A 23,273-nucleotide genomic window follows, 5' to 3' on the forward strand; every position below is an offset into this window, starting at 1 on the left:
TGAAGACATTTTTAAGGGTGTAAATACTTCCTGCGCTAGATCAACAACTTAAAATATCTAAAATATAAATAATTTTTTGCGTGGGGTCAGTGTTACTCTAGTGTAGCGTCTGAATACTTTCAGTGCGCATGGGAAAACCCTCCACCCTGGCCTTCCCTCACCCACCGTCCCGCATCGTCATCTGTCACCCGCATCTGTTGGTGAATATTTCACGGCCGTGCCGTACAATAAACGAGCTGCCAAGAGGCTCCATTGATCCTAGCTGGCCGCTGCTCAGACGAGCTTTACTATTAGCACCACCAAAGCCTGGCGCCTCGCCACCGATGTCCTGGCAAGCGCCGCAGAGCGTTGACCTATCAGATGACTCAAAGGTCGGCGTACCTGCCTCAGCAGAACGCTCACTCTGGGAATGGATTTTTCTCCAGCCACCGCCCCCGCTCCATCATCGAGCGCCCGGGAGCCGGCTGCATCTCCGCCGTCAGCGCGAGCGTTGACTGCCGACCCCTCCTCCTGTCCGGAGAGGGGTACAATCTCTCTGGGGGAAATCAGGAGACATGCTGACGTTCCCAGCTGAATAACTTAAACGCTTTCATTAGCAGGATCGTTTGCATGGTCAGGGCAGATTTTTACCTTAAAAGAAAAAAAAAAGTCTCCACAAGACATGGAGGTTTTATGAGCTCAAGCATGGGCTGCTGTTACCGTCTGAAATGATGTTAAACAGCCTTTTCCTGCTGCGTTAAAACAGAAACCGCGGGGTGATCTGGAAGTATTGCCTTTCCAACTGAAATTAAAACCCAAATATTTTCATCCGGTTCCCCCGTCTGAAAAAAAATTAAAGCCTTGACTCCGCCCCTGCAGGCCATATGCACCACTTAGTGATTGTGTTTACCAGTTTAATCTGCATTATCCTGTGACAGAGTTAATCCACTTTATTCATTTCAGCCAGCACACATTCTGGACGGAAACAGAGCAGATTTAATCAAATTGCACATTTTAAAGCAGAGATGTGTTCTGCCCGTCACAGGCCTCTGTGCTGGAATCTGTTTTACTGTTTGCCCCTTTGCTGACGATTAAAAAAAAGCCGTGCGATACTAGTCGAAGCTCTTAATATGAGCAACAAGAAACACATAAAATGCCTTTGTATTACTTATTGAACTACAGATTACTCTTTACGTAAGTATGTTTGCTCACCTTAAACATAGAAATTGCTAATTTCAATAGAGGCAAAGGTATATCAGCTATATTTTGTCAGAAACTAAAAAGAAATACCAGCGTTTTCCAATAAGTGAACACATAATAACAGCACTACACTGAAGGGTGTTGTTCTCATAACAATACCCTTCAGTGGGGAAGTTGTTACAACAGGAACAAGCTTCAAATGTACCCATGTTCAGTATCAGAGCTGGTATAAAGTCAGGTGAAGTACAAAAGCTGATTGAAGCATCTAAAGAAAACCGAAGCTGTTAATTATAATCATGGAATAAAGTGTCAGCAAACAGGAAGTTGAACGCCAAAACAAGTGAGCATTGGTTTAACAGTAAAGAAAGAAACAGTGAGAAATACTGTATGTAAGTAAGTTTGTTTATGGTTTATGTAATTTAGTAAAAGGGTTTTAATACCATCATATTTATTAGTCAATTGTCATTGCTTTATATGCTAATTAATGATATGTCAGTGGCTTAGTCAATTTACAAACAACAAGCTATTGTCATTTATTGTTTTTTAGCATTTATTCTCATTATTAGCTCTCAACAGCTTATTCTAAGTTTCTCTAATTTTTTTTTCTTGATCTGTCCTGTGTTGTTTAGAATTCATAATTTTTTTCCCACAGGAAATTTGTTACCCTTATTATATTTAGGATTATGCGATTAAAGGGGCCTGAACATACATGAGAATCTTTACATTTTTGTTTATAAAAAAATGTAAAAACATTTTTGATTTTCTTCATTTCACGATGATGTACAGGTTATGTTGGTTTATTCAGTAAAAAGCATGATAAGATGCACTAAGGTTTATGGTTGCAACTTCAAATTTGAGTTCCTGTAGACCAAGATGCAACTGCGAAATGAACAATTTTTTCCTCTTTACTTCTGATTGTTACTGCTGACCACCAACACACTGGACAGATTGGCCTGAGTAAGTTAAGTCACGTGAAATGCAAACTCAAGCCCTGAGAAACAAGAGCGCATGCTGCTGAAATCCATTGTTTTCTCTGCAGGCGGTTCAGGTCGCACTAGTTTCCCAGCTTGGGTTTCCAGTTGGCTCTGCGTCTGGGTCCTTGTGGCAAGGAAAGAACACATCTCGCATAAGTATGAAATATTCCCAGGCAAACTAATTCATTGACCCTTTTACGAGATCCTCATAAGGCAACAATAAGCACCGGATTGGTCGCCGCCTTTCATTTCCCTAATGGAGAATGAAAATCCTGGGGGAGTTTATGAGCCGAGATGTAAGAAATATGTTTGTGTTTAACAATGATCCATGACTAAGATTTTACAATTAAACAGCAGTAAAGACATAAAGGCATCAAGACACTTAAGAGATGGTTGCATCTTGATTTGTTTTTTAATTTTTGGCACTGCCCCTGAGCTGACCTGAAGTTGTTGCAAATGCTCTCCAAATACATGATTCTGTTGAGTAAGACATGCATAAATCAAACACCTAATAAATCCTGCAGAGCCCCCAAAAATTTCATGCATATATCTGCTGGCTTTACTGGATTTACAGCTTTGATCGTGAATTAGAGAAAGGTAACATTTCAGTCAGCCGGAGATAAATCTGTGGCAGAGCAAATGGCTCAGGTACAAAAGCAAAAAAAAAAAAAAAAAAACACATGTAGAGAGTAAGACCTCGCTGTTTGGCAGCAGTTAAACGGTCAGTACTGCAACGAGTCCATCGCAGTGACTGATTGGGCTTCAAGTATGGATTGTTTACTTTATTGAGCAATTGGCTAATTATTTCCTCAATTAATTGTTTCAGCTGTAAATTGTCTGAAACAGTAGCGAAGGCCTGTCGGACAGAACAAGCCTGTCCAGCAGCAGTTTGCCTTGTCCAGCAGAGATGGAAAAATTTCTGTTTATGTTACTGGTTTTGCCTCTCTTGTCTTTAGGAAAGCACTTTGGCTCAGCTCAGACAAAAATAAAAGCATGCATGTAAGGCAGGGGTGTCCAAAGTCGGTCCTTGAGGACCGGCATCCTGCATGTTTTAGTTCTCTCCCTGGTTTAACACACCTGGATCAAATGATGGCTCTTTAGAAGGCCTAAGAGGAACATTGACCTGCTGAAAAGGTTGTTACTACCACCAGGGAGAGAACTAAAACGTGCAGGACGCCGGCCCTCGAGGACCGATTTTGGACACCCCTGATGTAAGGGGTTTAAAACAGCTTGTTTTTATAACATTAAGCATTTGGTTAGACCTTTGGCTTTAACTCATGAGGCTTTTAAGATGTCTCAACACTCTGGTAGGTAAAATGCTGACAAAGAGTTGTACATACTTTCGGTGCTACTGCATTGGGCAATACACCGATCAGGGGAATTTCCATACACACTGTATTATAAAAGATTCACGTACCTTAACCATCAGTTTCAGACTAACTGTGGAAAAGAAAACGCGTACTCTGATCAAGTTAACATGAGTTAACAGGTGAGGGGGTCTGTATGCAGAGCTAGTGTGAAACATTGTTTAACTATCACTGTCATTTTATCATATACCTTTTGATGAGGAAAGAATGGGATGATGGATAGCAGCCGTCAATCTTAAGAACTGGGAGCCTTGGTGCACTTGCAGATTTGAAGCGAACACTTTTGACAAGGTAAGGTTAACATTCATTTGCTTCATTAATAAGTAAATTTAGTAAGACACAGTCAAATATTGCATTATGGTGAAGGACGGTATGTGTCTAATCATTAGTAACCATGGAGAAAATCCCCCATCATTCTGTAGCCCAGCATGTACGAAAAAACTGGCTAGCTTCTAGATTTTAGTACTCTTAACATTCCTCAGGTATAATGAAAAATGCCGTTTATGACATGGTGACAATTCAGGCAAAGTCGTCAATTGGATTAAATCAACAAATACGTCAAGAGGGAGAAGGTATGGGTCGGTTTCTAAGCTAGTTATTTCAAACTTTTGTAAATCCCGCTATGAGCCCCGACTAGCTGTATTACTTCCATAGACAAATTAGATCAACTTGAACAAGTAGAAGCCATGGTTATACTGGAAGAGGTGTGGGTGGGTTTTTAAGCTAGCTATTTTCTAAGCTAGAGATTTACAACTTTTGTAAATGCCACCATCTATGAGTCCCAGCTAGCTGTGCTTCTTCCACAGTCAAATTAGTTCAACTTGAACAAATAGAAGCCACGGCTTTACTAGCAAAAACAACTTGGGGAAAATAATTGCAATACTCCCGTCTCTCACTTCGGATGTCCATCTTGGCGCCTCAGCGTGATTAGGTGATGTTGCAAAGGGACAATGGCATTTAGCATTGTCACTCTATCTTCCAAACATTCTCCAAATCTGTCAGATTGTGATATGTCTTGTTTACAGTTCTGATGTATGACAAAAAATTTTGTAATATTTTGCTTCTGCTTAGTAGTTTAAACCTAAAGCTCATGTATCAAAATTGAACTGATTAAAAATGTGTCACCTCTGTGTTCTTCTAACACCGAAAAAGGCTAAAAACAATCTTAAACTTCTCTTAGCTTAAACAGCACACTTCCCTGCTTTAAACTGAATAAATTTAGAAAAACCTCCCACTGCAGTTTTAACATAGCTAAGCATAACAGCTAAAACTAACCTAAAAACAAGCTCTAATACCAGAAATCATATGAAAACCGAGGAAGCTCAGCAAGGCAATTACAGATGAGCCCATGCTGGATTTTCTGATCCAAGCCCCCTAAACTTTTTTTTCTCCCATCCAAACGATATTTCACAGAGTGAAACTAAAATCTAATATTTAGCTCAAGCCTGGGTATAATTCGGAGCATGAACATGAATCTCCATTTTCCCCCTGCAACCACAGACTTTATAGGGAATACATCAAAACCATGAATGCCGCGCGATTACGTGCAACTCCCCCTTTTTGTAGCAATGAGGATTTGAGAGAAGCTCTGTGCCGGACAGAGCTCCTGATGTAGAGGATGTAATAGAATATAGACTGGACGGAGGCTGCAGAGAGAGTCTCAAGGACGTGCAGCCACTGGGCTGGATGGGCCACTGACAGGGCGGTAATTGAATGCCAGCCTGCATATGCTGAAGGTCACATCAGAGAATGGACTCAGCGCCGCGCGTGTGTGTGGACCGGTACGTCTCGGTTAGCTTGCATGTTAATACTTGCCAGTAAAGTTGAAGGGAAAAAAGGGACGTTGTCGCATCTTTTCATAGGTAATGACTGCAATCATTAATAGATAAAGTCAATTTCTCACTGTAGCTTGCTTTCTTTTATCTTCCAGAAAAGACGCTCTCCGTAAAGCTACACAGACTCAATTTAAATCTGATACGTCTGTTATACACAAATGAAATTAAATTAGAAACATTTTTGAAAGATGCACTAAATTAAATTTCACAACGCTGTATATCACAGTGGTAGCTATCCCCTTCCAGCATAGCCTCCCCTGGGTGTGAGGAGGAAACACCACAGGCTTGCATTCATATATGAAGGTCTTACTCGGAAAACTACCTTATTATTTATGTCACTTCCTGTCTCCAAAAACAACTGGATAGAGCTCGTCTTCATCACACCGGCTTCTTCCCAAAGTCCTCAGAATCCATTTTCATATGCTGCAACTTGGTCATGGAGGATATTGCTGGACTTGCTTCAACTACAGCATTTTTATTCCCTTAGGCAAAACTTACTCTAAAGCCTTCCTCGAACTGAAGAATGTAACTATGGTGCTTGAATCCTTCAACTGTTTTTATCTTGCATTCAAAGCAATTTGTAATGCTTTTTTTTTGTATCTTTGTCAGGTGTTGGCTAGCTCTTCCTCACAAAAGAGATTTTATGTCATTGGACTTCCTGCCAATAGCATTTCAGCTAACATCTGTGAAGAACTTCAGATTTCTGAGAAAGTTATATTAAATTGAAGACTAACCTTTTTTCTTGACTAATTAGGGAAACCCTTTCCTCCTAAGCATGAAGTGTTTGCAACACAGAGTACATGGAACATAAAAAAAAATCAGTTCAGAGATTTCTAAATATTCACATCTACAATTGAAGTAGTTACATTCCTGCTGCTTTTATGATACCAAATTAATGTTGTAGTCAAGACCACCCAACCTGAGACAAAGTCAAGACCAAGACCAGAGTGTATCGGGACTGAGACAAGATCGAGACCGGCACACCGCGCTACATGACAATAAAATGTGAAACATGATCAAAATTGCATCTTAAATTGATCTAAAAGATTCACATTCCCATAAAAAGACCAAGATATTAAACACTTAATGCTGAAACAAATTTAACCAATATCATTATCAATTCAAACTCTTCTTCATTCTGCTTTGTTTCCATCTCTGTACCACAATCCGCAGAGGTCTCCTGCTATTCCTAAAAAGATAACGCCCTGGGCAGTTACCCATCATTCATGTCAGAAACCACAACTGTCTGCACCATTAAACATAGCAGTTAAGGCAAAGCTCTAACATTAAACAACACCATTAAACAACACTCAACTATGAACACTGACCAAGGAACAACAAGCAAAAAGTAACCAAGCACAAGGCGCTCACCGTGATTGTTCTCACTCTCTCTCCTGCTGCGTGAAGCAAGGCAGCACACAGTGCTGTTATGCTGCCACCATGACAGGTGACAATCAAAGAGCAATGCGCATGCTTTACATGTTCTTCCGTTCTACGCTAATTAAATAAATATCAAGTAATTAAATAAAATAATAATAGCTACTGCAGTGTACGCAGAGCATCACAAGAACAAAGAACGCCTCTCAGTGAGCCTCCAGTCCTATCATTCATAGTAAAGACTAAGAGCCATTCAGAAGAATTGAACAATTTCTGAATGTCACAACACTGTATTGGAGACTTTAGTCACAGCGTTATCCCATATATGCCACATGTCAGTCAACACCTCTGCACAATAATTCAGTACAGTGAGTTTTTTTTTTGTTTTTTTATCGCAGATGCAATTTGTCTCTGTACAGCTAACTTTGCTAACATCACGTCCACAGAGCTTACCTGTCGTTGAGCTTATTTTATAAGTGACGATAAAAGTTAGATGTAGTCCCCACTGTCTGTGAAAGCGAAGCGCTGCTTAATTTACATATTTCCATTGGATTTCTTATGACTTATGCAGAGAGGATATGTATTACCGACAATTAGACAGACATCTTCTGCAGCTCAGAGAAAACCAGTGCACAAGTCTTGGAGTGAACGGGGAGGCGAAGTGTGACAGCGGAAAGAGAAACACGTAAATAGTAAGTTACGTTATTGCTTGGATTTTAGTCAGTATGTTTTGCATTCAGTGAATACAAAGAGCTTAGCAAATAAACTGGACAATATGCTGGCAATTTAGTGACATTTCTGTAGTTGTGGTCTTGAAATAAAATCCCTAGTCCTCAACGCCCGAGATCGAGACAAGATCCAGACCAAATGCGTCGAGTCCGAAACGAGACCATCAAAATGTGGTCTCGAGTACTACAACACTAGCAACTGTCACATAAAACTTAAGCCTGGGGACCATTTTCTTTCATGGATGAGATTTTTGAATGACACACTTATGTATTTATAAATAGAAAAAAGTTTTGTTTTGTTTATTAGGAATGCCTTCCCTCCCTCCTTTTAACTTAGATTAGTAAACAGGCCCAGAGACATTTTACCCAAAAACATACTTGAGCACACAAGTTCATTAAACTTGGCCAAACACAGCAAAGGTTTTTAAAGAAAGATCTTGTTTTTGTTGCTGGAAAAAAACTGGTTCGTCAGCCACTTGCATTCTTTTCTACTTTGTTTTATTAAAATGCAAGATGCTTTATTTGTTGCAGGGAAGATGAGAGAAGTATTAACTATGAAATAATTTTTGGCTTTTTTATTTAAAAATAAAACATTCTCTCAAAAGGTTTGAACGCTACTGGTTTACCTTATTATATTGTCTTTTTCCCAACATTTTATTTTAATCAATGTTTTTTTTCTGAAAGAGATCACACTTTTGAGTCAATGCTCAATGATTCATCACTGAACTAAATATTTCACAGGAAACGAACTGGAAATCCTGTTATATCATTTTCCAGTCCAGTCTGAGAGAGTCTGTTGTGTCTTCTTTAGTGCAGTAAAAATGTGTCATAGATCTGATAGTTTCCCTTTCTGGCAGAGGCTCAGTCAGGGATGTGCGCTGAATTTGCTGACACCCAACTAAACGTGCAGAAAAAAAAAAGAAAAAGAAAAGAGCACAAAGAATTGAGGGATGTGTGAAATGAACTTGGCTTGCCAAAAGGCACAGAAAACGTCGCTGGACACTGCGCTGCTGTGAGGCACAAAAATTCCTCATTCCCAGCTGGATTCAGATATTTTTATTGTGCCTCAAAGCGATGTTTAGATGAGCTATAAAAGCTTCAGCTGAGGTGTTTTATAATAATTATACAAAGAGGTATATTGCTATGACAGTGGTTATTGGTGCTTTCATGCGACTCCTCTAATTATGGCTTCTTATGAGACTATTTATTCAGCATCAATGAGTCATATACAATCATGCGAGGGAAAAAGTCAACACAGCACAGGGCTTCCTCATCAGCTGCTCAGACATTCAGATAATAGCTGCCCCACATACAGCAGTGCACAAAAGCTTGAAATCTACTTTTGCTTCTTTAAAATATCTTGGAAAAACTTCAGAAAGGTTCTTTGGGGTTCGTTTTCAGTGGACTTTGGCTGCTTTTTAACAACGTTTCAGTCTAATCTTTGTGCCTTATACCATAACAGCATTTTTTTTTTTTAAAGATATGCTGCATTAGAAATGCATATCTTTAAACAGGATTAAAAACACAGAGACTCTTTAAAATAAATAAACAAATGAATGCAGTTTTTTTGAATGAGCCATACGTAACACTATCAGGTTACAGAGAACAATGACTCTTCAATATTGCTATTCAGTGAAGAACACTCAAAGCTAGCTACTTTCCATATCAGTTTAACAAAAAATAAAGTCCAGGGAAGCAGAGAGATCCAAGAAGACCATCAATATATTGAAATAAAGGTTATTTTTCATGTCCAGGCAACACACGTGTAAACAAATCAGACAGCAAGACGTTTAGCCCTTACCGGGAAAGGCTAAGCCAGTGGTTCCCAAACTTTTTCTCCTGGGCCCCCCCAGTAGTTTCCAGACATTTTCTGGGCCCCCCCTATGGCTTAGAAATAGCTGTTTTTTTAACGACGTTTGTGGGGAGGGCAGGGAGGGGGGTGGATTGACTTTTTTGGGGGCAAAATGAATGTACGTAGCCAAACATAGACAACATCAGTAGCCTACAGGCTACTTGTTAAGCTTAAGGTGCTGTATTGATATTAGCTAGTCATCTTTTAGCTAACTTTACCTTCATCCAACAGCTTTACTCAACTCAGTTGGTTAGTTTGGGGGGAAAACTGTGAAAAGTTCTTTGTGTTTTGCTGGTTTGCTGCCATGATTCTAACACACCTGCATAGCTCTGCACAGCAACAGGTCTCATTCACTGCCGCACAGGTGTAAACCCAGCGCGAGCATCGTGGCGTTGCGTTTAAAGACGGCTCGGAAAAACAGGTTACCACATGTTAATAACGGATTAAACAGTTTTAACTGCTGATAAAAGTGACAGAGGACAAAGATATGGGAAGTGTGGAAGCACCTACTGTATCAAATTGACATAGGAATAACAGAGAGTTGGCCACTCTAAGGTAAAAACCCAGCGCTTACAGCGTTCATGTTTGTTTTTTTCTTTTCATCCAGACTTCTTCCCGTGCCGCCCCCCCCTCCAATGGCACGGCGCCCCCCCTAGGGGGCGCGCCCCACAGTTTGGGAACCTCTGGGCTAAGCGGTGTAGCAAAGATTAGCTCTACTCTATCTTGATTTTGAGCTCTGAGCCTCTCTTTATCACAGAACATACTGGTGATGAAACTGTTGGAAACCTTTTATAAAACTCAAGAGTAGGGCAACAAATATCGTCTATCAAAAAAACACACACATTTTTTTAAGGAATGCTACGCGTCCTGTTGCTAATTGCTAACACAGGATGCTAAAGGCAGTTAGAAAGTGACCTCAATCATTTTTCTCTTTGGTTTTGAAAGCTAGTGAAACACAGAAGAACATTTTGAATTAGTTTCCCCTTACAGATACAATGAATTATTTTTGTCACATATATATGGACTTTTTTTTACCCTCCAAGCTTTTATTTTGACTGTAGCTTACAGAAAGTCAAATAGTAGCTTTTCTGTAGCTACAAGCTGCTGTAGAAACAAGCTAAGCAAGCTTGTTTAGCTTGCTTAATGAAGCTAAACGAGCTTCATTATCTGTAAGCTAATACAAATAGCTCATGTGTCTCAAAACACCAAAATCTGGGGGTTTCTAACAGGGCATTTTATTCTAATAAAGATAAAAATTACAACCTTGTGGAGTCAGCCACTAATCAGCTAACTAACCACACTAGCAAAGGTTTCAGGAGCCTTTAAATAGTCGCTCAGTCTGGGTCAGTAGGCTACACTATCATGAGGAAGACTGCTGACTTGACACATGTCTAGAAGACAGTCTGACAACCTCCACAAGAGTGGGAAGTAGAGTAAGCTACAAAGGCTGATGACTAAAGAAGCTTTTTCACAGAGTGCTGCATCTAAGCATGTTCATAAAAAGTTAAGTGAAAGGAAAAACATGTGGCAGAAAAAGGTTGCAACAGCAGTAAGAGCAGCCTTGAAAGATTGTTGAGCAAAATTTACAAGGAGTGGACTGAGACTGGATTCCTCACACAAAGAGCCACTTCAGACAAATCCTAGGCAAGGGCCACAAATGTTGCCAAAACACAAAAGTTTCTATTTTAATTTGGAAATCATGTTTTCGTTCTGAGGATGAAGAGTGGAATGGCGCAACATTCTTGTAGCTGTCCATCGGGAAGTTTTAGAGCACTTCACGCTTACTTCTGCTGACAAGCTTTACGGAGACGACAATTTCATTTTTCCAGCTAAAGGTACCAAAAGCTAGTTTAATGACCACAGTGGCGCTGTGCTCGACTGGACAGCAAACTCGCCTGACCTGAACAACACAGAGAATCCATACAGCGTTGTGAAGAAGGTGAGACACCAGACCCAACAATACAGATGACCCGAATGTCGCTATCAAAGCAATCTGGGCTCCCATTACACCTGCCCCACATTGATGCAGTAATACTAGAAACAGGAGGGACAGCCAATGATTCAGTGCAAGAAACATTTCTCTTTAAAATGTTTTGCTTTTATTTGCATTATGCAGCTGCGGAGGTTTGTGTTACAGAGCCCTGAAACAGGATGGAAAAGGGCAACAACAGTAGTTTTCTAGACCTCTGAATGTTTTTTTTTTCCATTTGAATTTCTTCTGAAAAAATTTACAAACATCTCACCAGTTGCAGATCCTGGCACAGCATCACTGCATCAACACACAAGCAGAACTGCAGCTTTAAATCAACAACCCATCTACAAAAAAAAATAAAAATCTCCCCAACTAGTCTACATCCTGCTTCAGTAGATAAAGACCATACCACTATTTAAATTTGAGGGGGGGTTGCTCTAAGCAAATAGAGCTATACAAATTACTAAAAGAATGACTAACACACACAACTAACTACCAACTTATACAGACTATATGCAAAACAACAAACAAAGATTAAATCAATCAATAGTTTCATCCCACTTTAACCCTCAGCTTCACTCTGACCCCATGAGGTGGACGATCAGGGAAATCCCTCCAGGTATAGTCATTAGCCAAAGCCAGCCCTCAGGAAGTTGGCCTCAAAATAGTCTTCAAATTAAAGCATAACAGAGCAAAAGCTCCTGTTAGCTCCTGTAAGTGAGTGCTTCACTTTAGCGAGGGAGCTGTTCAGTGATATTCTGTTTTTTTTCTGAGGCACAGAGTTTTGGGTTTTCATTACCTATGAGCCAAAAAACTATTAAAATTAGAAGAATATTACTGGATGTTTATTGAATCTGTGAGTTACACTGTTTGAAAAGAATAAAAGAAATATAATTATTGAAGTTTTTTTTTACAGTATCCAAATTTTTTTCAGATGCAAGGTATTGCATTTTATTCAAATTAAAACATATTCAGAGGATATATGTCACTTTAAACGTGTAGAAAAATTACCGAAATGATTTATGGAGATTTAGTTTATAATATCATTTATGACTGAAACAGAATCACAGCACTTTTACATAACATAAAACAGAAACAGCTGCGGTGCTGAAATGAAGGAGAGCCCCCACGTTCTAACACTGTCCTAAAACAAGTAGCAAAAAGACGGCACAGTAAGGATGCTAACTTAAAAAAATGCTAAATTTAGCAAATGTTTATATTTTTTGCCACATGACAAATGTAAACAATCAAAATCTACGTAGTGTTTGCAGTAGGAGTAATTGTTACTTCTGTTTTAAAGAAATTGATGGAAATTGATGGAAATCACATTCAATTCTTTTATGGGTATATATATATATATATATATATATATATATATATATATATATATATATATATATATATATATATATATATATATATATATATATATATATATATAGTGCCCATCATAAAATCTACAATGTAGGACACATTACAACTTGTGTCCAGCTACATACGCTGTGACTGAAGAGGATTTCGAGTTAGTCCGTCTAACCAGAACCACATGATCTGAAAATGTGGCTTTCCCAGAATGCTGCAGGCTCTGTTTGCAAAGAGGACTCCACCGGGACCGGACTGGCTGAGGAAGAGGAAGGCAGAGAGGGGAGGTGGGGGGAGGGAGGAAGAGGTAAAGGGGGGCACTGCCAGAGAGAGCTGGCAGATGCCCAGCACTGAGAGTCTGCCATCCGCAGCTTGAGCACTGCCTTTCTCCTAAGCTCATTACTAAGCTTTACTCTCACGATCGTGATAAAATAAAGCATAGCGAGATAAAAAAATAAATAAATGAAAAAAAAAGAGCATAGAGAATTTGAGAGGGAATGCTTGGGTACATGTCTGAGAAACTGGTTGGAAAACATAAGATCATTTCGGAACACACTCATGATTGTATTTTGGGATGAACACAAAAAGTAAAAAACATTTTAATTAAATTAAATCTGGCATATTTAAAGAATTTCAAACTATTTCAGTTTGAAATAAATGTTTATCCTGTCATTATTTTTAAATGCCCACTATATTGCATCTTTTTAAAAGGAAATAAAGATTCATATAGTATGTTATACATATCTTAAGGTACACCACTTTTTGTTTTAAAAGAATCTGCGACAGCTGCTTCAAGGACTAAGGCCTCCATACATGGGTTGTGCTTAACCCCTGCGCCACCACAGCACACCCACACCACGATTTTTAAAGGGTATGAATTCATATAATACAATTATTACTTAATGCCGTAATACAGGAAAATTAAAACCTCTGCAACTGTGAAGTCTCAGAAAAGCCTATGCTGAGTTGCACAGCTCTGTTTTTAGTGTTTGTAAATAAATAAATGCATAAATAAAATAGCTTTTTGTTGAGTGTAAAAACAAATCAAGACAAGTAAAAGTTCAGGTGAAAAATTAAAGTCACACTCCAGCATTTAAAAACTGTCCATGACAACTGACTTCCAAAGCTGGGAATCAATGTGTTTCAAAACTGTAAAAATGACCTTATTGCTAGTTGAATGGCTATCTTTAAATTAAAAAAAGCAAAACAGAAAATGAAGTCAACATCACAAAACTGACAAAGATAACTGAGCGAAAAGAAGAAAAAAAAGAGTTCATTCAAGAAAAATGTCAGGACAAAATTTCTGCTTGAAATACTATCTTGATTTCATAAGAAGTATACTAAAGCCCCAAAACTATAAAATCGTTTGAAAGAAATGATATCCTTGTAAGCCATAAAAACAGTGACAACTTTAAAATGAAATTTCCCGAGCACAGTCCAAATTCCTGTTTTACATCTGAAACAGTAACGCAGTCATCAAACAAAAGCAGACCGGTAAAGACCTGCGGACATCAGATCTGTATCTTCTGGATATCATTAAAAGTTACAAATCCCGAAGAACTTCAACATTAGATCATGCCTCGGTTCTTCTGGTTCTTTTGTTTCTCTCTTACTTTCTCTTTATCTCCACTTAAAAACATGTGGCTTGGTCTTCCTCAAGTCAAACAAACGCGAGAATCACAACACGATGCAGGGCATTGTGGGTAAACGCAACCAAAACAATGTCGCCTGTAGACGAGGTGAAAGCTCTTGACAATAATTTGGCTGATCACAACAGATAAAAATATAGGCCGTGCTTAGAAGAAGCGACAAAAAAAAGTCAACCGAGGTCATTTGACACTCTAAAAACACAGTTCTTAAGAAAAAAAAAACGAAGCTAACTTGATGTGTGCTTAAAAAACATGAAATCTCGCAGCGACGGTGAGTGAAAGAACCCGTCAGACGTTGGTGACTGAGCAGAAATACTTCAAATATTCCACTTGTCGATGACGTTTAATTACCTCTATACTACCGTTGGCGTCCGTCCTGCTTCACCTCGATCTGCTGCCAAATCACTGCTGCCTTTGTTGGGCTAACCCTGGGTCTCTCTTAGCATATGTTTCTTCCCTGATGGGCACTTGGCATAAAACAAAGTCTTTGAATGTGCATTTACTGGAAGTGGCGGCTCAAACCCGAGCTATATACATCACTGTCTGCATATCGACACGACTAACAGTGGAGTTCCTGAAACAGCTTGAATTAGTGTAGAAGTTTAAACCTGCTGCAGTTTCTTGGGATGTGCCTGCTTCTGTCTCAGAAGAAATACTAATAAGTTTTCATTAGTCGAGTTTCAGAAAAAGATTTTAGGTTTTATAAATGCAAAAGCTATTGTGACAGTTGTCTGTCTACTTTTCTATCTTTCATCCTGCCCAATAACGGAGTGTGATACTGCATATTTTGATATAGATCAGCGATACTGATACCGATACTTTTTAAGCTTGATAAATAATCAAACTTTTGGCATTCGTGTGTTTTTGTGGTTTTCCTGTGAGTTATTTTTGTTCATGCCCACAACAGAATTTGGACAAAGTTTACAGGGATCCACAAGATACTTTAACAACATTTCAACATGATTTGTGTGCATTTTTCCTAAATAAACAAAAGTGTAAAAAATATTATCATTTGGGAGCAAATAGAAACAAAATCTTTTGGAGGTCAATTTAAAAAACTAGGATACAAAAATAAAGGTTTCAGGAGGAAATTTGAAAGCAAAGTATCAATCTTGCCACACTAGTATCAATCTGATAACGATACCAACTTGGTATCGATATTATTGATACTTTGGATTGATAGCTCCACCTCTACTGCACAATTCTAAGCAGGTCAGGGCTGAATAGAAATCAAATGAGTTAAAAAAACAAAACATCTCCAGTATGGCTACAGGCTCAAATGGCGCCCTCAGAAAATGTTCATAGGAGTGATCAGTGTTAGGTTTAGGGTGACATAATATGTGTAGACGAATATAATCTGGATAGGGAAATCTGCCAACAAAACCATGCTGGGTGCACCTCTACTCGTGATGCAATCAGCACAGTTGAAAATAATTGATCCCCTTCCCTGCAAACTAGCAAAACATCTCATAATACTTTGCTCAAAATTCAATACTTAAGTAGCTAAAATCCAAAAAGTTGATATGTTGTCCAAATCCAGCTCCGTCTTCACTGTAAAGCTCGTATTTAAGTATCTTTTGCTTAAAACATTGGTCTTTTAAAATTTGGATAAAAACTTAAGCTTACTGTAGAACGTAAGAAGAAGTTGAAGACAAGTGACCTATGTTAAAATTGACTTCATATTTAACTTAACTTACACTTAAAGCATAATAGTCTGAGAAGGTTCTTTAGATGTTAAAATGAACTAAAACTATCAAGGACAGTGAATATGCTGGCACCCAGTAAACCTGCAAATACAGTGAAACTTTGGTCAAGAACAGTAAAAACCAGATTAAACATGAACCAGTTAAATAAGTTTTTATTAGCAGGTCAAACGTCAAAAAATCTGGTGTTTTTTCCCCTGTTTGTTAAATGACACAAAATGGAAACTTACTCCTTTTTTGGCAAACACTTTGGTTATAGAGAAAGAGAGAAAAGTAAGAAACATATAGCTTGATGCACAGGCAAAGGTAAAGTAAATGAACTGAATGAATTTATCATTTAATTATTGAAGAAATCCCAGAAAATCTAGAATATTATGTCGTAATAGATAAGACAGAAATCATTACTAAAACTCTCATGCATTCACTGTTTCTTAAGTGAAACGACAGAAAATCCAACTTCTACAAATACACTACAGCATACGTTTATGCATTAATATCATCTACGCAAACAACGTCACGCTGTTTCAGAGCGTTTGAGCCAGATTCAGCTGTTATTTTCGGGAGAAAGAACATCTATTTGTAGATCTCCTGATCCTTTGTTTATGCCTGACACAGAGCAAAGTGCACACCAAGCGAAATACCACTCCACACAAAGCAGCCAAGTTTCAACTGAGCTGAGCCGCCCTGATCCCACTTTCCTTCTTTTCTGTTTTTTTCTTCCTGTTATGGAGCAAATTCAGATCTGAAAATCTAACAGCAACATGGAGAACAAAAAACTTCTGTTCACACAGTCAAAATGAATAAATAGCCTAGAAAATGTAAATGATTCTGAGAGGTAAAGTGACTGTATAAATGAAAAACTGGTCAAAGGAAGAAAAAAAAAAACTCGAGGAGTTTTTGAGACTCACTGACTTCCATTCCAAAAGTGAGATAAACAAATTGATGTAAATATTTTGTCTTTTATAATAGGATTAACTAATTTGGTATTAACTGCAGCCCCTAGAACTGTTTACAAATAAGATTTTATATTTTCAGCCTAAAATTTTCCAATGCTCATGCAGGTTGTTCCTGGTTGCTTATATCAAAATTTTAATATTTTATACAGTAAATGACCCAACTCTTCTTAAATTATCTTCGTGTCTAATTATTTATATTGTTTATATTTTTATATTTATATAGAGTATGTGTTTTGTCTACTTTCTAGTGAAAATATCTTAGTACTCTTGAAATAAGACATTGTTTTATGTCAGTAATTCTTGAATATTGAGGGGGAAAAAAACTAGTTCCACTGGTGGATTTTTTTAAATTCTTTTTCATTTGTCATAAAAAATCTGCCAGTGGAACTAGTTTTTATCAATATTCAAGACTTGGGTTGAAAACAAGCTCATATATCTTGCTAAAAAGCTACGTAAAAGTTAGTTTTGTCTTACTTCAAGCGTCTTAAGGTATTTGCACAAGAAACTAGACGAAAATACCGGTACTTGGTAAGATTTTATGTTTTCACATTTTATGTGGAAAAACCAACATCTCTACTCCTATTACTGTGATACCTATAAGTAAAATCCAGTACCAGCCGTTGCCTTCTGAAGCCACCTGCTTAGAAAACAATCTGGCCGCAATTAAACCTGAGAGTGGATGCAGCATGGAAACCAAGCAAAACCAAGCAAAACCAAGCAAAAAGAAAAAATATTACAGATCACAGGACAACTATTAGCCACTGTTGCCAAAAGCAACTCATTGTGGGCACAACAAGCAGGTATAAGAAGCTAGCCTGGTGGTCAAATGAAACCAAGATGGAAGCTTGTGGGCATAATGACACACCATTCCCGTTATGAAACCTGGTATTGGTGGCATCATTGGAGTTAACAGAAGGATGGAAATATAAGCTAACCCTGGAAGGACTCCTAAAAGAATAATATCCTCAGAAGGACGCTATCTTGAATCCAAGATCTTAATCTAGTTAAGAAGATCCGAATGATGTCCGCGGTAGCTTCATGCTAATCCAACCGAGTTTAAACCGCTTCGCAGAGACAAACGTTTCATAGTGGTTCCACAACAACTCAGGGCGGATCACAAACAGACACCAGTTTTTGGATTTATGCTTGAAATTGTAAATGGTTTCCCTCCTGTGACGCACTATTTCGACACATAGAATCCAACTGAAACAACAAGATGTCACTGTAAGACGCTGTGATTGGTCACTTCTTTGCACCCACTTTCTTAAATGTAATCCAGGATTGACATTTTTGCCTTAAAGCGTCACCAGAGATACTGTTTTATTTATTTATTTTTTACCCCGCTTCTAACTCCTCTGGCTAGTATCCCAGCACAGCAGCCAACACCTGTAAGCAAGTGCAGCTTTGACTGGGTACAGCGTGTGTATGTGTGTGTGCGTGCGTGTGTGTGTGGTGGGGGGGTGTGTGTGTGTGTGTGGGGGGGGGTGGGGGGGTAGGGGGGGTGCGTGTGTGTGTGTGTGTGTGTGTGTGTGTGTGTGTGTGTGTGTGTGTGCGTGCGTGCGTGTGTGTGTGTGTGTGTGTGTGCGTGCGTGCGTGTGTGTGTGTGTGTGTGTGTGGGGGTCATTGGGATCGGTTACCAGGCGACAGACTGGGCACATGTCTCCCTCATCTGGGCGCCAGTGGAAAAGCAAGGTTAAGTAAGTACATGGGTCAACACGAGAGCAGATCTGAGGCAAATCTGAGCAAAATGGACACTGTGCAGTTTTTCTCTTTTCTTTTTTTTTTTTTTTTTGCACAGGGGTTTGTGCAGCAATGTGAGTATTTCACTGAAGCTCTTAGATCAGCACAGAGGCCGAGCATGCGGTGGTGCATCACGCACGCCACACTCTGACCCCCCCCACTCCCCCACCACCACCCCATCCTTCTCCTCCTCCTCCTCCTCCTTCCTTCCTCCTCCTGCTCTTTTATAGTGTGAAATCCTGCATTTCGGTTCCGTGCATGCGGCAGTGAGCTCTATCAAATTCAAGAATGCATTTCGTCTGACACGTGATGCATTATTTAGCTACTTTTTTCTTTTTTTTCTCCCATCTGGAGGGCTGAGACCGGTGGTCACACCCCTCTCTGGAGAACTCAAATGGGACTGCTCGGCTATAATACAAATGCACACATTTCCCCTTCAGCGGCGGCAGATTCGTTACCCTCTAGGCTGCACAAATGCGTCTCGTACACACACTCACGCATACGCACACACCAGACACATTCACGCACACCGGCCTAACATAACAGCCGTATCAGTCAGGCGAGCTTTTGTTATGATCTATAATGGTTGCAATATGCAGCTGCTGTGAGGAGCCGCGCGGTGGTACGCCGAACTTTAATGGGAGGTGAACGAGACGCCGCCGCAGCTCCCATTATCGGACACATGGGAGGAAAGAGTAATAATAATTTCCACCAAAAAAAATAAAAAAATGGGGGGGGGTAAAGAGGGGGGAATGTCATGCACGCGCGGCTTGAAGAGAAAATATATCGCACTTCAACTCACCTTGAGCGGCCGTTCCTCTGGTGCTGAATACACTTGCTATCAGAGTGGCCACATACCAAATCATAGTACTATTGCCGACCAGCTATTACCACGCAAAGTGCCCCGTTCGACCAATTTCTCATATTCGACCTTGCACCTCTCGGACTCTTCGGCGCAAGCCTCTTTTTCATTTCACGTCTCTCAGTCTCTCTCCCCGCGGCGCTGCTTTGCCTTCATCCCTTCTTCTTCTTCTTCTTCCCTCCCCCGTCCTTCCATCCGCATCCTCTCCCGAAGAGACAGAGCACCTGCACCGCCGCGTTTGTAGTAGACACGGAGCCGTTTTCCGTTTTTTTCTTTCCCTTTTCCTCCCTCTCTCCTCCTCTCCCTACTCTCTCTCTCTCTCCTTCCTTCTTCTCTCTCTCTTTTACGAGCGCATAGTGAAACCAAGTGTGAGAATGCAAAAAGCCAACAGGTCCGCCTCTTCCGCCACCGGATTGGTTGCCGATTGAGGCTTTGGGGCGTGTATTGGCTGTCCCCGCACTCTCCGCACCCTACCTCGCTAGCCACCCCCCTCCGCTCCTCTTTTCCTCCCCCCACCCCGCATGACGAACCCGGAGGAGCGTTCCGATTCAAGGTGAGTTGGAGCGTGCCGTAGTGTAAAAGCGGGAGCCGCAGTATCATGCGCATTGCCAGCGTGCAACATCTGTAAATACCGCTCCTTTAAAACGGGGCCCCCACGTGCGCCACAGCATCATCAGCATGTCAACGCTTCTTCTTTTTTTTTCGTTTCTTTTTTTTTTTTTCTCTCAGCCTTTGCTGGACCAGTGATGGAAGGATGCTGATGTTGGTGCTGCTGATGATGAGGATGAGGATGATGATGGTGACTCATCCGCAGCCTTCCACTATAGTGTCATGTCGCCGATAGAACAATGTTTTTATTTTTCTATTTTAATTTTACACACACACATATATATATATATATATATATATATATATATATATATATATATATATATATATATATATATATATATATATATATATATTTTTTTTTTTTTTTTTTTCCGCTCCCCCTCCACGTCTGGCTGCGTGTGATGGGTGTGGCGACACATGCAATATGGTTTTCCTTGTATTCTTTTCCCTCGACGGCCCCACTGCGCAGACATGGTCGGGCTGATACGGCTGCCTCCGATTTCTTTCTTCCTGCATGCCCACCGAGGACCCATGCGCCTCCGGCTGCTCAGATCTCACACCGTTTAGGGGGCCGCCTGCTGCCGTAACTAAAACAAAAACCGTGCAGGTGATTTGTCTTTTTTTTTTTGCGGATGTAGGTTAAGTAGGAGGGTTTATTTTGCCAGCATTTAAATATAACTTGTCTTTTTTTTTTGGACTCCATATGTCTGTCTGCCATCCCCCTCCCTCCCATCTTTTTTTTTCATTTTGGAGATAATCTTTCCGTCTGAAATCAAAGGGAATCTAAAAAATGAGCCTTTAAAAATAAATAAATACATACAAAAATTCTCATTTATTTCTCTCTCTCTCTATCTCTCTTTCTATTTCTGTGATAAAATCGCATCATAAGGAAACATTTCCAGATGCGTGAAACTGTCAGAGTCGCTATAATCCATCATATGCAGAGCTTTAGCCGAGATTTAGTGAACCCGTTAACCTTTAACCACTCAATCTTCATTATTGGCTCCGTCTGTGAATTAAACATAGGAGAGGCACGTTAAGTAGGCTGCCGGGCTTTTTGTTGACGTTTGTGATTTCCATATGCATCCTCAAGAGCTTTAAAACAATCATAAGAATTATAATATTTACAGAATATGATTTATTTTGAAGATGCACGGATGTCACATAACAGAGAATAATAGAGAATAGTATTTATTTAAATTTATTTTCAAAAAATAACCGTCCTAAACAGAAAACAAGAGCTGGTTCATAAAGTACGTGCACATTTGTAAAAAAAATAAAAAACAAAAAGCATAATTGAAAGATAATTATTAACTTTACAGAAAATAAAACATAAAGAAAAACAATCAAATGTGATGTTTAGTTACTGGCTACTTGTTTGCTTATTTATTTTTTAGGTTGATTAACTTTGTCGGGGTTTTGTGTGTTTTCAGTGATTGAATTTTTGTAATTTGTTACTGTAAAAATTGAGTTTGTTTCTGTAAATACTGTTTCTGTAAAACGGGGGCAATGACAGAATATGACATTTTGTAAGACTTTTTGGAAAATTTGCTGTGGTTTGAATTTCTTTTTAAAAAAAAGTGCTGTTTTAATGGTTCCCACAGAAAGACTTGAGATAGGTGAACTCTGTGGTCACTCACAAAATGTCAAAACATGTATTTTTAAGTCAGATTAATTTTTTTTTTTTATGGATCATTGACTTTACTGCACTTTTTTGATTTTAAAGATGCTTTTACATATCCACTTGATAGTAATACACTTAGAGTCTACATAAATCTGAAGTTTACACATAAAACCATCAGATATGTTGTTCATTTTTCCCCCTTGTATTCTCTCTCCTATGATGAGTAAGAACACTTTACTTATATCGCATCTTCCACAGATAAAATTGCAAAGTTCTATACATAAATACAGATATAAGCATAATGAAAAGCAAAGACGGTAAGAACAGCTAATAAAAACAAAAGTAGAGCAGTTACTTAAAAGCTTGTATGAATAAAAGTATCTTAAAACTTTAAAAAAACAATATATTTTTAACAATTTCGTTTTAGATATTTGTTAAAACTGTCACCAAGTAATTCCCCCCCCACCCCCCCCCACAAATTATCTGTGGAAAAAGATGAAACTCGTATTTTTTTGCCTCCCTGTGGTCCTAAACACACTGCTCAGTCAAAAACAACCAATCAGAGTCAGGAGGAGGGTCTTAGTGCTGTCAATCATGCTGGTGTGACAACCGCACAATGTAGAAACACCTTACCGTTACAGGAAAACTCTTTATCCGCCTTCGTTGGCGGAAATGCTAACTATTCTTAGCATTCACCACAGGTGTGGGGAGCTAGCTGTAGCCTAGCATAGAGCAAAGGTGATGACAGTGCTAAGACTCGCCTCCTTGCTCTGATTGGCTGTTTCTGACCAGGCGGTTTGATTCTGCAGATGGCAGTAGGACTACAGGGAAGAGGTGGACAAGCTCGATTTTTGGTTTCAAAAATTATCTCTCATCTTATATCGTCAGTGACAGTTTTAACAAACACGTAAAGAATATTTTGTTTATAAATGTTACAACTTTAAGCTGCTTTTCATAGTCATGAAACACATTTAGCTAAAAAAAAATAGACTTTAAGTAGATCAACACTCAAAAGGGTTGTTTTTTTATTTACATTTTAATGAGCAATTTAAAGTCAAGAATGATCTATACCAATCATGTTAACCCATGGAGAAATCTCTTTTACCACTAATGCAATCAAACCCATCTTCTTCTTTGATTCTTTCCAATTGGCTTTTGACGACGAGGTAAAAAAAAAACCTTGAAAACCCTTTAGCTGGTTCTCTGTCGGGGTCACACGGGTCTTTGGCTGAGTTACTCCATGATCTTCATACTTCAATGGAAATATGTTGGTAGTGTAGGTTATCAATAATGATAACCAGAAAAATCAAAACAACAGGATATTTAGAAAAATAACAAGAAGTTAGCATCATCATCACCGTCTTTTGCTTTTGCTGTTCTTTTTATTGTTGTGTTACATTTCTCAAGTTAATAAGACTAAGGAGAAGAAAAAAAACAACAACAACAACAAAAAAACAAGGAAGCTTGATGTTGCCTTGCTG

The 23,273-nt window shown here is 39.1% G+C and overlaps 1 protein-coding gene across 6 annotated transcripts in view; it reads right to left on the minus strand.

Annotated features, from left to right (window-relative positions):
- Positions 1–19,857, minus strand: part of igsf9ba (immunoglobulin superfamily, member 9Ba) — a 92,278-nt gene extending 72,421 nt beyond the window's left edge. For all 6 annotated transcript variants that reach the window (XM_081614329.1, XM_081614327.1, XM_081614328.1 and 3 more), the window contains exon 1: positions 19,497–19,857. In XM_081614329.1, coding sequence (XP_081470455.1) covers positions 19,497–19,560 — 64 coding nt within the window. In that variant the 5' untranslated portion in view covers positions 19,561–19,857. The remainder of the gene's footprint in view (positions 1–19,496) is intronic.
- Between the last annotated feature and the right edge of the window lie 3,416 nt (positions 19,858–23,273).

Source organism: Poecilia reticulata, chromosome 13 (genome assembly GCF_904066995.2).
Source record: "Poecilia reticulata chromosome 13, P_reticulata-male-v2, whole genome shotgun sequence".
In the NCBI taxonomy this organism is placed as follows: Eukaryota; Metazoa; Chordata; class Actinopteri; order Cyprinodontiformes; family Poeciliidae; genus Poecilia; species Poecilia reticulata.